Source organism: Apium graveolens, chromosome 3 (assembly GCF_009905375.1).
Source record: "Apium graveolens cultivar Ventura chromosome 3, ASM990537v1, whole genome shotgun sequence".
NCBI classification, from domain to species: domain Eukaryota; kingdom Viridiplantae; phylum Streptophyta; class Magnoliopsida; order Apiales; family Apiaceae; genus Apium; species Apium graveolens.
Genome location: NC_133649.1, coordinates 27,671,822 through 27,688,473, shown reverse-complemented (window position 1 = coordinate 27,688,473; position 16,652 = coordinate 27,671,822). Strand labels below are relative to the sequence as shown.

General features: G+C 38.5%; 1 protein-coding gene across 1 annotated transcript; it reads left to right on the top strand.

The window, feature by feature from the left end:
- The first annotated feature begins 15,412 nt into the window (after positions 1–15,412).
- Positions 15,413–15,817, top strand: LOC141714032 (uncharacterized). Its single transcript, XM_074517580.1, has one exon. The coding sequence runs from the start codon at positions 15,413–15,415 to the stop codon at positions 15,815–15,817; it is 405 nt and encodes a 134-aa protein (XP_074373681.1).
- The last annotated feature ends 835 nt before the right edge of the window (positions 15,818–16,652 follow it).

Genomic DNA, 16,652 nt, shown 5'->3' with positions numbered 1-16,652 from the left:
TGAGTGATGTTAATGACTCTCTTAGGCATCGGTTTTTTAGGCATGCTCAATATATATCGTTGTTATTTATGTAAGATCACATAGTTATCTTCTAGTTACATGATGTTAAACATGTCAAAAAACATCAGTTATTTTCTTAAAAACTGATGTATATTTACAATTTAAACATGCCATTTTATTAATTAACCGTTGTCTTTTATCATTAACAACATCAGTTTTTGTTTGTAAATTCTAGACCTGTTGTTAGGTAATTAATAAATGAACCCCTGTGTTTGTATAAATATGAACCAAAAATAAACCAAAACAATGGCAACAATACCAAAAGACAATCTTAATACCAGAAGGCAATCTTAATACCAGAAGGCAATCTTTTAACATCTGGTTGCACAACGTACTACTTACATCCAAACATAGAACCAAAACCAAACACCAGTTTTAACACCAACACCAAACTGCTACATATCAAATGCCTACCGATCTCCAAAAGACCAACACCAAACTCCATCCTAACAACGACCACAAACATACCAAAAGTACCAATAATAGTTTCAAAGATCGATTAAGTAATGAGATGAAAATAAGAGCTAGTAATCCTAGATACATAGCTATTATATCTTATCTTGGATATAAGCAAGCGCCTCGATACGGACCACATCCAGCTCCTCCATTTTATAAGACTTTCGACTCTTGTTGGCCCACTGAAATTTGTAACAAACCAGCTATAAACAATTAGGCCAAATCGACAAAAACTAAACTTAGTAACAACTATATTGGTAAAATTGCATCAACACACCAAACTATATATATTTTAGTGATAAAAGTCATTTCTTTATCCTCGATTATATCTTTCATGTATCGCATAACAACGTAACCACATTCGGGGCCACCTGGTTGCTTAGGATACCCCTGAAAAATATTATACCTTCAACAACAAACAAAAAAATCTTACAACTCACTCACTGATTCATGGAGTCTATAAAATACTTACGACCAGATTTTTAATCTTTCGAACAATGTTTCCCCTTCCGGTCTGAGCATTGAAAGTCTTCATTGCACTGTAGAGACATATATTATCATGTAATAAGAAAAAATCAAAATTAATGAAAATGTTTAAATTTGCAAGTAATGTAATGATTTTACCTTAATAATGGTTTTTGCAAGTGAGGAAAATTTGTTGGATGAGACAAAGGATTCAAGATAAAAATATCACCCGCCCAAATTACGATCAAAATCCAATGATAACTAATATGATAAAAAAATAAACAGCGGTCAAATTGAGCAGACTAAATAAATATTTAATGTCCTAAATAGGCTCTCAAAACTTACTTAAAGTTATACGGCATCAAAAAGACGCGATCATATCCATCTGTCAACCGCTGAACAAAATATCTTTCAAATTCTTTATTAAGGGTAAATGTGGCCCCAGGATCGAAAAAAGCAAACATATCCAAATCATTATTCGCAAGAACCACACCGTGCAGGTACCTATATATATTAATAAATATATCAAAAAAAAACACAGTACTGTACAACATTAATATGCAGAATGACTATAAAATGGCAGGGGGACAAAACTTACGACATATGTGCAGATATTGCAGCTTGGCCAATCTCTTCAAATTTTAACAAAGCGATTAAATTCTCATGCAATATATAGATAACTCTTTCGCAACCAAACACCTCAGTATCACATGGAATTACAATAGAGTCCCCGGTCTCTTTCATAATTGTTATTGCATGTTTATACAAAAGGTTAAAGCCTTTTGGAACAGAGTCTGCTACCTCCACTTCTTTAAACATAGAAACTGGCCTTTGCAACTGATTTTTCTTTTTTTTTCTTCTCCGAGAATCCTTCCTTTCTATTATTCTGCAAACAATTAATCAAAACATGAAGGACTCCATTTCATCCGTAAATTTTAGAACTTAAATAGGGAAAAATGATAAAAGTAAAGATTTATACCACAAGGGATGATACTATGATCTAGTCTTGAGGCCATGAAACCGTAGAATCAATCGCTTGTCTCACAGTCTCTAGTTCAGCTTCTATGGGCACAGGAAGCAAGGCATCTGGCTGAATGGCTCCATCCACCGAGACGCGAACATGTCCAGGCTACATAGGCACTCTATGAACTGCAAAATTCACTGGATCATCAAATATCATACCAAATGCAACCTTGTTTTTTATGTTGTCCACTGACAGCTTACAGGATCGTGGAGCCTGCATTCATATAATATTGTCAATTTCTTAATTTTCATGTATAGTGTTGTCAATGGACATTCATCTATATATATACGTGTGTGTGATATACAGACAATGCATAACATTTTACCTTCTTTTCAGGTGAAGGAGGTTCCTCGCCAACATATTCAATTTCATCATCAATATTCATCTCTTTCATCTTTGTTAAAACACATGCTACTTTAACTCCTTCCTTGGGTCCTGCTTTCTCTTGAAATCTTGCATTATCCGACAATGGAGAGCCCGTAAGATTAGATGCACTAATCAGAGACTTAAGCTCAGCCATCTCCTGCTTTGTTCTCTTCATCTCCTGTTTTGTTCTCTCCATTTCCTGCTTTGTTCTCTCCATCTCCTGTCTTATTCTCTCCATTTCCTCATCCCTTTGACGGTCACGGGCTTCCAGCTCAGTCTTGGTAGTTCTACATTTTTTTTTCTTTTGGTAAATCGAACCATAGTTTGGTGTTGACATAGCTTCCCACTCCTCGAACTCTGCCCGAATGTTCAGGAGTTTCAAGTGCTCTAGCTAATACGTCATCACTTCCGGATGGTTGAAATTCACCTCTTTCCCTCATCTCCAATAAATTATCCTATATATCAACACCACATACATTTAAAAGGCAGGCATAAGTTCAGATAACTCATTAATAAAAACATAACAAAATTAAAAAAAAAACAAGCCACAAAGTCTATATCTTACAATTCTTTTCATCACAACAGCCAAGTCGGGATCAACCACTATACATTCCTTCGTCATGCGCGCCTTCTTCCAGAAAATCGCACGATCAGGTTTTTCTCCGAGCTTCAACCATCCTGCTTTCACCTGATCAAAATAGAGGAGTTTACATAATCATATTGAAAAAATGGAAATTACAATAACAGTAAGGGTTTTCTTACTTCTTCTTCCAAACCAATGTACCCTTTCCTGGACGTCTGATGCGGATACTTCTGTTGCATCACTCTTTCACTATGTGATTTGCAAAGTTACTGAAAAAATTAATAGACAATATTATATAATATTAAATAGAATCACATAAGCAAAAAAGCATAATACCGTCGACTGTTCAGTGATCCTCTGAGCAACAAATTTCTTCAAGTCTCCCTTCAAGGGAATTACATAATCAGTAGTCAATTCAGATTTGAATTGTCTCCACTTGGTACTAGCTGACTTGAGAACAAGCGACTCGCATTCCTTAGGAATTTTAAATTCATTCTGAAACAATAAAAACTATAAATTAAGAACTGTAGGACTTATGAAAAGGTAGTTTTCTTATTTTGTTAAATTTTACCTAAATATCTTTCCATAACTTATTTTTTAATTCACGTTTGACAAATGGCCAACTTTTAATATCGATCGGAATCATAGTCATAGCCAACATTCATATGTAGGACTGCAAAGTGTGCCTAACTCTTCTAATAGGAACTTCAATGTAGTTGCATCTAACATTAAACTTCTTGCCCTGGGCCTTTTTTATCACCAGTTTAGACATGGTTGAAGGACCTCGAGTAGCTCCATATCTCTTTTTTTCCGATTCAGTAGTAGTCACTGTTGTTGGTACAGAATCTGACTGCAGATCAAGTTGTGTTGCTTTTCCACCATCAGCCTGAGTATTTGTTTCCATAACCTCCACTGCCGACTGATTGCCTTCTCCAGGATTGCGGCCTTTCTTGGATTTAATTTTCTTAACTCTCGTATTTTTAGGTGCCATTCTTTTGCTTCTATCTGTGAAAAATAAGAACAAAATGAACACTAAATTAAAATCAGAACAAAAGGCACACTAAAATAAAATCACAACTAAATGTAGGTGAAAAACTATAAAATGCACACTAAAATAAAATCGGAACAAAATGCACACTAAAATAAAATCGCAACAAAATGTAGGTGAACAACTATAAAATGCACACTAAAATAAAATTGGAACAAAATGCACATTGAAATAAAATCGCAACAAAATGTAGGTGAACAACTATAAAATGCACACTAAAATAAAATTGGAACAAAATGCACACTAAAATAAAATCGCAACAAAATGTAGGTGAACAACTATACAATGCACACTAAAATAAAATCGGAACAAAATGCACACTAAAATAAAATATAATATTATAAAAACAACAAACTGAAATATAATATTATAAAAACAAAAAACTGAAATAGTTCACATAACTTATATAAAGAGCTACATTGTTTGGCTGACTTTTTAAGCCAAATTCCCTTAATGTTCTTTCTACAATGACTAAAACTATGCTCAGCGGCATCAACATCACAAATAGGTATTATCGAACAGAATGGAGGATTTTTCAAGACCGTGTCTCCTAAATCATCTTCGTTATACACATCATGATAATCTCGTGTCGTAGAGGTTAATACAACAGACCATTTAGCATCAACCAGATCTTCTACATAAAAAACTTGCTTCACATGGTCGACAGACACATATTTATCCTTCTTGTGTCCTTGTCGGCTGAAGTCCAAAAGTGTGAATCCTAGATCATCTACCTTAATTCCTCTTTCATTCTCTGCCCACTTACACAAGAACAAAGGGGCTTTGAATTCATGATAATCTAACTCCCAGATATCTAAGATGATTCCATATAATGTCATATCGCTCTCTACCAGATTCAAATCCTTGGCGCTTGAGACTTGGACCGTCTTGGCCACTAAAGACACGCCACTAAAGACACGCCACTATTCTGGACAATTCTCGAATCATCTCGCTCCTTTATGAAGTATCGGACCCCGTCGGCTACATACCCTTCATATGTGAGAACAGAATATGATGGTTTTCCTGCCAACCATCTTATCATTTCAGAAACACCTTGAAAATTTTCCATCAGTTCATTATTAACCTGCACATATTGCTCGAAAAAAATGACACTATTGACAAGGACAGTACCATGATAAAAATACCAATAAAAGGACAATGATGAAACTTACTTTTTCTTCAAACCAATCAGCAAATAGTCAATTGTGTTCAGCCATCATCCATTGAACACTTTTTCTTTTTCCTCGATAAAGTCTTTCAAGATGCTCTTTGTGCATCCTAATACAATGCAAATATTAAATAAAATGATAATTTCTTGTTATAAGAAATAAAATGCAGTACAAGTAATAGCTAGATGGACTTTCAAAATATAAGGATAAACTTCAGAGTTATTTAAAAGGAATGTTAGATGTGCTTCATCTCGCTCTGTTTCTTCAATTGATTTCACTTTTGCAGCAGATAATGGGCCCGAAAGCTTACTTTTTTCCTTTAGAAGGCCTGCAGTGCCACTCTGTCCAACAAACTCTGAGCAGAATTCAACTGATTCTTCTTTTATATAGCTTTCCCCCAAACAACCTTCTGGAAAATAACGGTTTCTTACATAACTCTTTAACACTTTATTAAACCGCTCAAATGGAAACATCCATCTATAGAAAACCGGTCCACATAAACGTAACTCTCTAACCAAGTGGACTGTTAGGTGTATCATTACATCGAAAAATGAGGGAGGGAAGATTTTTTCCAGCTCAAACAAAGTCACTATTACATCTGACTGCAATTTATCCAGTTTTGAGACATCTACAACTTTGTTGCACAATGAGTTGATAAAGAAACACAACTTAATTATGTTGATTCTAACATTCTTTGGGAGAACCGAACGAATGGCAACAGGGAGCAACTGTTAGAGGAGGATGAGGCAGTCATGGGACTTGAGCCCGTACATCTTTAAATCATAAACTTCCTCTTCATGCATAGCCATGGAGGAAGATTATAAGTTACCAATACCACTGGCGAGAAGATATATCAAGAAAAGTGACGTTTACCTGCAAGTAATTTATCTACTAATATATATTGGTAGGTAAAAATGAGTTTTAACTACTAATACATAAATGTTAAGGCTATGGGTAGACAAAAGTTAAATTTGTTAGAATCATGATTTACTGGCGAATTATAATTTCATAGGTCGCAATAATTGAGTTTACTTTTTATGATCCAAAAGTGTTTGAATTTATTATGACATTTGTTTGTTGAATAAAAAGTTATTTATATGTCTAAATTAATCACATCTGTCAAGTTAAAAATATATGCACGATACTTAAAATCAATTCTTCTGTACATCATTTTCTTCTCGTGTCTTACCATAATTTTATACAGATGGGAAATTTTGTAGCATCATTTTTTATTTTTTCTTAAAAGATGACGTGACAAGTTATTCCTTACCAAATTATGCCCTCCCCCTTCACTTTTATCCTTCTCCTGCGTAAGCGCTTCAACTTTGATCAATGAAAATTTTGAAAAAGTGTATTTGTTTCATTAGTAAGTACATATTTAAGTTACAAGAGGACAAATTCATCCAATCCTATTTGAATTATAAATTTTAGCTTCTAATTGTAAAAAATATTCATGATCGTATTAAAAATACATATGATTAGTACATTCATCATGATTTAGATACAAAATCTATTTTAACTTTATTTCTTCAAATCGTTTCACAGATTTTGATTTATATTAAAAAAATATTATTAAAATTGTCCTAGACAAATGATACTGAGCCTTTTAAAAAATCCCAAAGTGGATAATCAGTCTACATAAGAAGTTTACATATATATAAAAATAAAATATTAAATTGTTTAATTAATAAATAATCTACTATTTGTTAAAAATAATATTTTATTCGAAAATCTGGGTAAGACCGAGAGTCCTTTTTTTAAAAAAGGGTCCGATAGAAATTCTCGTGCTTGGATTCCGCCGTATTTGCCCGATACTAAGCACAGGCTACATGCCTACAACTACTACACTTTGGATAATTGGATAATAGTAACAAGACTAACAAGTACCAACTCACCATGCCCGGATTTGCCGGTAACCACGTATGCTGCTCAAATCTTGATTATTTTGAATTCAGTAATACTCCGTACAAAGTCTCCTTTTATTTTCGAAAGATTAATTTATTTTGAAATTTGTTGATCTAAAAAAATATTCTTAGAAAAAATTTCTCAAAAAAAAATAAGCTAAAAAAATTCCCGTTATTTTGTTATTATGGAAAATATGTACTTTTTCCGTTACACTGAATTCTTTATATTGGGGGACGGGGTATCGGTATGCATGGAACACGACATGAAAAATGAGGTAAGTAAATACGAAAATACACGACATGAATGAATTAACAATCAATTTTGTGTTGGGTAATTCAATAAACGACACGAAAAGGTACACGAAACGAGAATACACGACACGAGTGAATTGACATGTATAGTAAGAATAGTTTATTTTGGAAAAAAATCTTGTTTTGAAAAGCTTAAGTGTGTTTCCATAAATTAATAACTTTTAAAATAATTCAATTCAAATGAACTATAATGATTATCAAAAATTGTACTAGTGATACTAAAAATTAATAGGGATACACGTAGTTATTCTAAAAATCTTATACTGTAAACAAATATTCCATATTTTAAAATTTGTAATGATATTGTAGTATTATATTTAAACAGAATTTTAAAAATCTCGCTATGAGTCATGTTAGCCTTGTTTGATTACTAAACTATAATGCTTTATTATAGTTCTAAAGGTCGGCAATTAATTCATCGCTCTCGAATATGTCATTGAACTCGTGAAGCGAAAATCAGATAAGAAAGTAGCCAAGCAAATCAAAAATTAAAAAAGTAATATATTTTAATTAGACAATTGAGTTAAAAATACGATTAATCTCATATTTTCTATCAAATTAAAAATTAAACAATATAAGAAATAGTTGTAACCAAGCAATTGTATCCTTTGACTCAATTCGACCTTGTTTTAATGATAATTCGGGACGGAAACTCTTAGACATTCAAATATCCCAATTTCCAAGGCAATTTTTTTATTATGGGATTTTCTATGATGTGCCATTTTTATTTGAGTTAGTGACTAATGTGTATCTTTGGGTGACTACTCCTACTTCTACTCATCACTAGAGCCGGCCAAACGGGCGGTTTAGCTCGGCACGAACGTAATTCGGCTCGTCTAATATTCGCCTAACTCGCCTCGTCACGGTCCGGTTCGTTATTCGGCACTATTCGGATATGCACACGAGCCGAGTACGATTTGTATTTTGGGAAACCGGAACCGGCCCGTAACCGGACCGGAACCGCTCGCCAGAGCTGCAGACGAATAAACAGCAGAAAAAACGAATAAAAAACGAATTAACCGGCCCATTATTCGCCAGGCCCGCCAGCTCGTGGTTATTCACGAGTCATCTGTTGCCTTGTTCTCTTTGTGAATCAGATATATTAGGAATAGTTAGCTTCTGACTTTGTGAATTAAGAATTCAAAACTTCATTACTTTTATGTCACACTATTTGCTTACAACTAAAAATCAATCAGATAATGAATTTGTTATGTTTTATATTTTATTTAAATTGTAAATATGGTTTGTTCCTTTTTTTAGAGAGGAGTTCTCTCAAATTAATTTTAACATTTTTTTAATTAATAAAATTTATAGAGGTACCGTCCTCTTTTTTCTTATTTTAATATATATTATATTTTAATACATATTAGTTTTTCAAAATCGAAAAAATAATTTAACAGAAAAAATTAAGATAAAAAAAAAAGTAAAAACAAAACATACATTATATAAAATTTGCGTACATGTGTATAAAAAAAGGAAAAAAAACAAAAAAAACAAAGTAATAAAATATAATAAGAAAAACGTGTAAAAAACAAACAAGCAGTGTGATTTGTGAACTATGTAAAGTGCACGTGCTAAACAACATGGTGAAACCGGTTTATTCGTTAGTTATTCGCCTAACCGCCTAAACCGTATAACTCGGCTAAATCGCGTGCCGTTCACGGTTGAACGCTTTTCAGGACCGGCCCGGCCTGGCTCGGAACGTAAATTTATAGGGGCTGTTCACGAATTTTATTCAACATTAACCGGCCCGTTAATTATTCGGCCCGGCACGCACGGCCCGTTCGGATGGCCGGCTCTACTCATCACTATCAATTAGCACAGATAAATAACATGTCACTGTTCTATTCTTTCCTAGACTTCTTCTGTTCGTTTTCATCCACAAAGTAGTACTCCCTCGTATGGCTTGCTCTACATAATTTTCAATAGTAATCCCTTCGAATTGAAGAAGATAATTTACTTATTTTTTCTGTCGTGTCAAATGTTCAATTTATCTTTTACATATATTAATTAAATGCTTCAGTGTATTATATATGAAAATGCCTACCAAGTGTTTGGTTAAATTACTCATCCACAAATTATGTTCAATCTGTCTAACCAATATAGAAAGAACACATTAACAATAGTATCTGGATAGGTAATTAATCTCAACAATCACCAATACATGATATGCATAATCTTTTCATGCCTAGTTATATGGGCATTAGTCTCTATTTTGTTTTTATTATTGAAGTTAACTTTATATACCTCAATTTTATAAATATTGTGTTTATTAAAAATAAGTATCTCATAAAGGTTGGTATTTTCTTTTAATTTGCAGAAGTAGCAGACGAGCACAGTTCTTAACTCTATTTAAAGAGGTTTTTGTAATTTTTCTTAATCTGTACATAGAAATTATTTATAGTTCATTTTTTTTTTAAAACAATTGCAACTGTAATTACAGTTTGATCTATTGTATGGTGACAAGGTTAATTTAAGTGCTAGTCATCGGAAAATATCATTGTTGGCTGTAGGCCCAATAAGGCCCTCAGAGCGAAGGCCCGACAAACGATTGAGCTATTGGACCGAATGCCCACCAGGCCCATAAGTCGAAGGTCCACGGAGAGTCCTAGGCCAAAGCCCATTCTTGTTCTAGACCGTTGGAAAGGAGAAGAGGCATAACGCCCCCTTTTCACTCCCTCCTTAATGATGAGTAACGTAAGGAGCAATCATGTTGAGATTGGGTATAAAACCCCTGGGAAAGTAAGACAACACACATAGATTCTCACAAACACTCTACTTTTCTTGTATTATTTACCTCACCTTTACAACCAGATTCTTATTCTCAAGCCGGAGGTGAATCGGGGTACAAACCCTCGCATTCTCTTCACTTTCATGTATCAGCCGAAGCCCCCTTCAAGGCAGCCAAAGTCTGTTCAAACACCCGAAGGAATCTGGGTGTAACATTTGGCGCCGTCTGTGGGAAATATGAGAGTTACAAGCCGAGATAACGAGAACATGACATAAATAATTCATGAGCATTCACCGCCACCTGGTTTTTCCAACAAGGGACAACCATCCACCCTAGTGGACGAAGATGGGGTCATCACATTGACTCTTGAGGAAGAGGCCTTACTCCTAAAGTTCCGGGCAGAAAAGGCCGCGGAGAAGGGCAAGGCCAAAACTGATCAAGCTGATAGGGAAGCAGAAGCCCGAGCGAAGCGAAGAGAGGCTGATGTGCTCCGGCTGAAGGCCCTGCAGCTGTAAAGAGAGGTGATTGAATTACAAGAATGAACTTTGCGGGAAGCGATACGGGCCAACGAGCCCGGCAGAACGAATAGAGATAAAAGGGAACGTAGGGTGCATGACGAAGAAGATGAGTCTGACTCTGATTCGCATCCCTGAAGGAAAAGGACCAAACAACCCTTTTCTTCTGATTCGGATGAAGAGCCCGATGGATCCCGCCTCAGGCTCAATCGTCTAGAGAAGGCCCTGTTCAGCGATAGGAGGGCCGATAGAGAATCGGTCGTGACAAAGGAAATTGATCAATATCGACCCCCCCCAGGCGAAGAAAGGCAGTTCCCAAAGATGAGCGAGTTCAGTGGGAAAAGAGACCCTGAGGACCACTGCGAAAAGTACGAATTGCTAATGATTGGGATGGGTCACAATAATATCATGTTATGTAAAATGTTCAAGACCTATCTGAAGGGGTCGGCTTCGATGTGGTATAAATCCCTCAAGCACAGGTCCATTGGATCCTACGAGCAGCTGAAGAGGAAGTTTCTGAAGTACTATTCGCACCTGTGCCGAAAGACGAAAGATACTGAAGCCCTGGTCCACTGCAGGCAAAGGGAGAATGAAGAGTTGGGGGACTGTCTCGCTAGATTTAAGGAGGAAGCAATGGGCTTCTTAACCGCGGGGCTGGACCCCTATAAAGGTAAGAAGTTTCGCTCATCTCTTTACGATTTTCCCCCAAAATCCCTGAATGATATATATGTGAGGGGCGAGAATATTCTCCGGAAAATGGAAAGTATTGGGGGATATAAGGACTCCCGTAGGGATGACCGATCAAAGTGAGCTTACAGATACGAAGGCTCAAGATCAGGCGCTGAACGAAGGGATGGTAGAAAAGAAGGAAGAAAAGAAACGGATCGGGGGGCCGAACGGTGACGAGATAGAGATTCGGCCGTATTCACCCCTTTGAATGCGCCGATCTCCAAGATTCTCTATGAGATTAAGGGAAAACCCGGATTCGTCCGTCCAGCTAAAATGAAGGTCCCAAACCACAAGAAGAACCCCGATAAATACTGTGACTATCACAGGGATAAGAGGCATAACAACTGAGTGCTAGCACCTCAAAAAGCTCATTGAACGTATGATCAAAGACGGCGAACTTAATCAGTTCGTCCGAGATCTGAGAGACAGGCTTGGGCCGAAGGAGAATCAAGAGGAGGATATAAAGGCCCAGGAGCCAGAGCGAACGGATAGGATAAGGGGCGAAGTAAAAACTATAACTGGGGGCAGCATCCTGGATAAAGATAGTAAGACAACCAAGAAGAAATACGCCCGACAAGTGTACAATCTATATATGTTCGGTCAGGAGAAGCCCCATATGCCCATGACCTTCAACACTGAAGACTATGAGGATGTCATTCACCCACACGAGGACCCTCTTATTATAAATCCTATCATCTGGCAGAATAAGATATGGAAGGTAATGGTAGATACCGGAAGTTCGGCCAACATACTGTTCCATAAAACCTACTACAAGATGAACTTGGCCGGAGAACAGTTAGAGCCCTGCAATGAGGCTCCCGTTTACGCCATTAAAGGACATCCCATTTAGTTTGAAGGAACAATCACTCTTCCAGTCCTCCTGGGAAAATTGCCATATACTGTTGAGAAGCCAGTGAAGTTCTACGTGGTTCGGATCGAGAGCACGTACAATACAATATTTGGGAGGCCCTTCTTGTCAAACTTTGAAGCGGTGAAGTCTATACCCCATCTTAAGCTCAAGTTTCCAACTGAGAAAGGGGTAGGAGAGAAATTAGGGGCGATCAGAAAACTGCCTGAATCATAATGCTGGAAGATCTTGAGAAGGATCAGCAATACGAAGGACCGGATGAAACTGGAAAAAGAAAGTGGGCCGAATCCGAGCCCAACGGAAGCCGTGAAACATTAAATATTGAGTTGGAAAATTTTGGGGTGGTTCTCTCGAGCCCGATAGCCGAACCCGCGGCGGAAACCGAAGAGGTAGAATTGTACGCCGGCCATTCAGGAAAGATGGTTCGGATCGGGAGAAACATGGGGGCAGATCTGAAGGAAAAGGTAATAGCTGTCATTCGGAAATACCATGATGTGTTCTCCTGGAGGCCGGAAGATATGCCTGGCTTGGATCCCAAGACGGCAAAGCACTGCTTGAATGTGCAGCCCGAGGCCAAACCGGTAAAGCAGAAGAAGAGGACATTTATTGTCGAACGAAAGAAGGTTATAGAAGTCGAAGTAGAAAAACTGTTGGAAGCCAAATTCATCGAGGAAATTGAATACCCCGACTAGCTAGCTAATGTGGTGGTTGTCAAGAAGTGAAATGGGAAGTGGAGGATGTGCGTGGATTATACGGACCTCAATAAAGCATGTCTGAAGGACCACTACTCTCTGCCTAGCATCGACCAACTAATAGATGCTACGAGAGGATATGAGGTACTTAGTTTTTTGGATGCTTTTTCTGGCTATCATCAAATTGCTATAAATGACAAGGATGTGCCCAAGACAGCGTTCATAACTCCGAAGGGAACTTATGTTTATATCAAAATGCCCTTCAGACTCAAGAATGCTGGAGCCACATTCCAACGAATGGTAAATAAAGTCTTTAAAGAGCAGATCGGTCGGAACATGGAGGCATATGTGGATGATTGTAAAATCACTAGTCCAAGATCATGTCGAAGACTTGAAAGAGTGTTTCGAGATGCTCCGGAGGAGCAACATGATGATCAATCCGAACAAATGCACCTTCGGAGTCTCCAATGGCAAGTTCCTTGGCTACATGGTCAGTGCCCGGGGGATAGAGGCGAACCTCGAGAAGATCAAAGAAGTCATTTAATGGAAGCCCCTAAATGCATCAGAGACATCCAGAAGCTGACCAGTCGGCTCGCCGCCCTTTGGCATTTCGTCTCCCGATCAGCCGAAAAGGCACTCCCCTTCTTCGCCGTGCTCAAAGGGTCAAAGAATTTTGAGTGGGGGCCCGAGTGCCAAAAGGTATTCGAGGAAGTAAAAGAATACCTTACTAAGGCACCACTCTTAATGAGGCCCCATCCGAAGGAAACTCTCCAGCTTTATTTGGTCGTGTCCGACATAACCCTAATGGCGGTGCTTGTGAAAAACTATAAAGGCAATCAACACCCCGTGCTCTACGTGTCCCATGTCCTCAAGGATGCAGAGACGAGGTACCCCAATGACGAAAAATTCGCATATGGGTTGGTTATGGCCTCCCGAAAATTGCGACATTACTTCCAAGGCCGAATGATTCAGGTCATCACCAGTCAACCTCTGAAGAAGATCTTAACAAGGCCCGAAGACTCGGGAAGAGTAGTGGCCTGGTCCATCAAACTTGGGGAATTTGATCTCGAGTATGTCCCCAGAACGGCGATCAAGGCTCAAGCTTTGGCCGACTTTATGGTCGAGTGCACATTCTCGGGGCCGAAGGATCTTATGCCCGACGAACAACTAATCCGAATCCCTGGGAAGTGGAAACTCTTTGTAGATGGGTAGGTAGCCGGAAAAAAGTGTGGGGCCGGCTTAATTCTCTCCAGCCCCGAAGGATTCGAGATATGCCAGACTATAAGATTTGACTTTCCTTTGACGAACAATGAAGCTGAGTACGAGGCACTCCTCACAGGGATGGAGCTAGCCCAAAGCCTTGAGGTGAAGCATTTAAGGGCCTTCATCGATTCCATGCTGGTTGTGAAATACTTCATGGGGGAATACGAGAAGAGATACCCCCGAACGAAAGCCTATTATACCAAGGTAAAAGATGTTTTTTTGTCATTTGAAACCTTTGAGCTAAGTTAAATAGGCAGGGAGAACAATGCACCGGCAGACGCCCTTTTTAGGCTAGCTTCGGCCGAGACACGGAACCTAACTGGTTCTATTTACCTCACCGAAGCCAAGATGCCTTCGATCGAGAAGAAAGAATATCTGGAGATTCACCAGTGGAATGACTGGATGACTCCCCTAAGGAACTTTCTGGAAAAAGGTATCTTACCTCCGTACCGAAAGGAGGCCCTAAAGATCAAGTACAGGGCGTCGAGCTACACCATCATCAACGGGAGGATGTATTTCCGATCGGTCAGTCAGCCCCTCCTGAGGTGCCTAAACACCGAAGAACAGCGACAAGCTCTTGAGGCAGTGCACGAAGAAATCTGCGGTGAACATCTGGCTGGTCGGTCCCTCACCTTTAAAATCCTTCTCCAGGGCTTCTTCTGGCCAACCCTGAAATCCGATGCCAGCGAATATGCCAAAAAGTGTGTACAGTGCCAATTATTCGCTACAGTCCCGAGACAACCCCCAGAAGAAATGACCTCCGTTCTAAGTCCCATTCAGTTTGCCGTGTGGGATGTGGATATAGTGGGCATTCTCCCAGCAAGCACGAGGCAAGCAAAGTACTGCATAATTACCATTGATTACATGACCAAGTGGGTCGAAGCCCGACCTCTGTCTGCCATTACCAAAGAAGCAGCAAAAAACTTCTTCTTGGAACAGATAATTCTCCAATTCGGAATTCTGAAGATTTGCATCTCTGACAATGGAACTCAGTTTATTGGAAACAAATTTCGTAAGTTCCTGCACCACTTCGGAATTGAACAGAGGTTTAGCTCAGTCGCTCATCCGCAAGGGAATGGAGCAATCGAAGCGGCAAACAAAGTAATCTTTCAAGGAGAAAAGAAGAGGCTGGGTGAAGCTAAATGAAGATGGGAAGAAGAACTCCCTTGGATCTTATGGGCCTACCGAACGACCCCTAGGACATCAACGGGGGAAACTCCTTTCAGAATGGCCTATGGAACCAAAGCCCTGATCCCTGTCGAAGTAGGCTTGGAATCATACCGAACTGAGACCTACAATATAGAAGCCAATAGCTTTGGGCTAAGGGCGAACGTGGACTTAGTGGAGGAAGAAAGAGAAGCTGGCCACCAAAGGAACATGAAATACTTGCTACAAGCGGCACAACATTATGACTCCAACGTCAAGAAGAGGTCTTTCAGAGTCGGAGACCTACTCCTAAGGGAGCTGGCTGCATATATGCCAACCAAACAAGGAAAGCTTCAGCCTAACTGGGAAGGGCCCTATAAGGTGATCGAGGTCATTCGTCCCGGAACATACAAGCTTGAAACACTATCAGGCGAAGCAATAAAAAACACCTGGATTGCCAGCCGCCTTCGAAAGTTTTATCAGTAAAAATTTCTTTAAAAGTTAAGTATGTACTTGAATTTTGTATGAGGAATGTAAGCAATTCAATCATAAATAAAGACGCACAAAATGTCACATTTCTTTATTAAGTACCAACGCCACAGCTGCATGAGTATTATCTAGGGGCGATCCCAAAGACGATAAACTCTCCGGCCGCGGCCCTTGTCCAATTTATTAATGAAGCATGTATCATAGGGGCAATACCACGAAAATCAAACATCCTTCACTATTCCACTATTATTTAATTTGCACATATAGTGAGGATGAATGAAGGACGGGCAATCCTAAGATAAGACCTTATCCTTCGTCTTTCCCTTATTCATGTGATATTAAAGAGGTTGTAAGGAAACCCTGTCCAGGGGCAATCCCAGAGAAGGACATGATCCTTCGGCCTCAATCACGCATATATTTAAAAACATATACAGAACAAAGACGGCCAGGTCCAGGGGCAATCCCTAAGAAGACGAGCCAAACCTTCTTATTGACCAAATGAACAACGGCATGTTGGTCAAGGGGCAATCACATAATGATCAGCATCCATGTTCCTTCGCCCAACAGCAGCCTCTTAAAGCAGTAACAGCCCGAAGTCACCTTTGGCCTTTAACCCTTGGGGCCATAAGGGGTAGTAAGGCATTAAAATTGTTAAGGCAAATGAAGCCGAAGATACAATTCGTTTTATAAAATTGTTAAGGCAAATGAAGCCGAAGATAGAATTCATTTTATAAAATTGTTAAGGCAAATGAAGCCGAAGATACAATTTGTTTTATAAAATTTTTAAGTCAAATGAAGCCGAAGTTATAATTCGTTATATAAAAATTGTTAA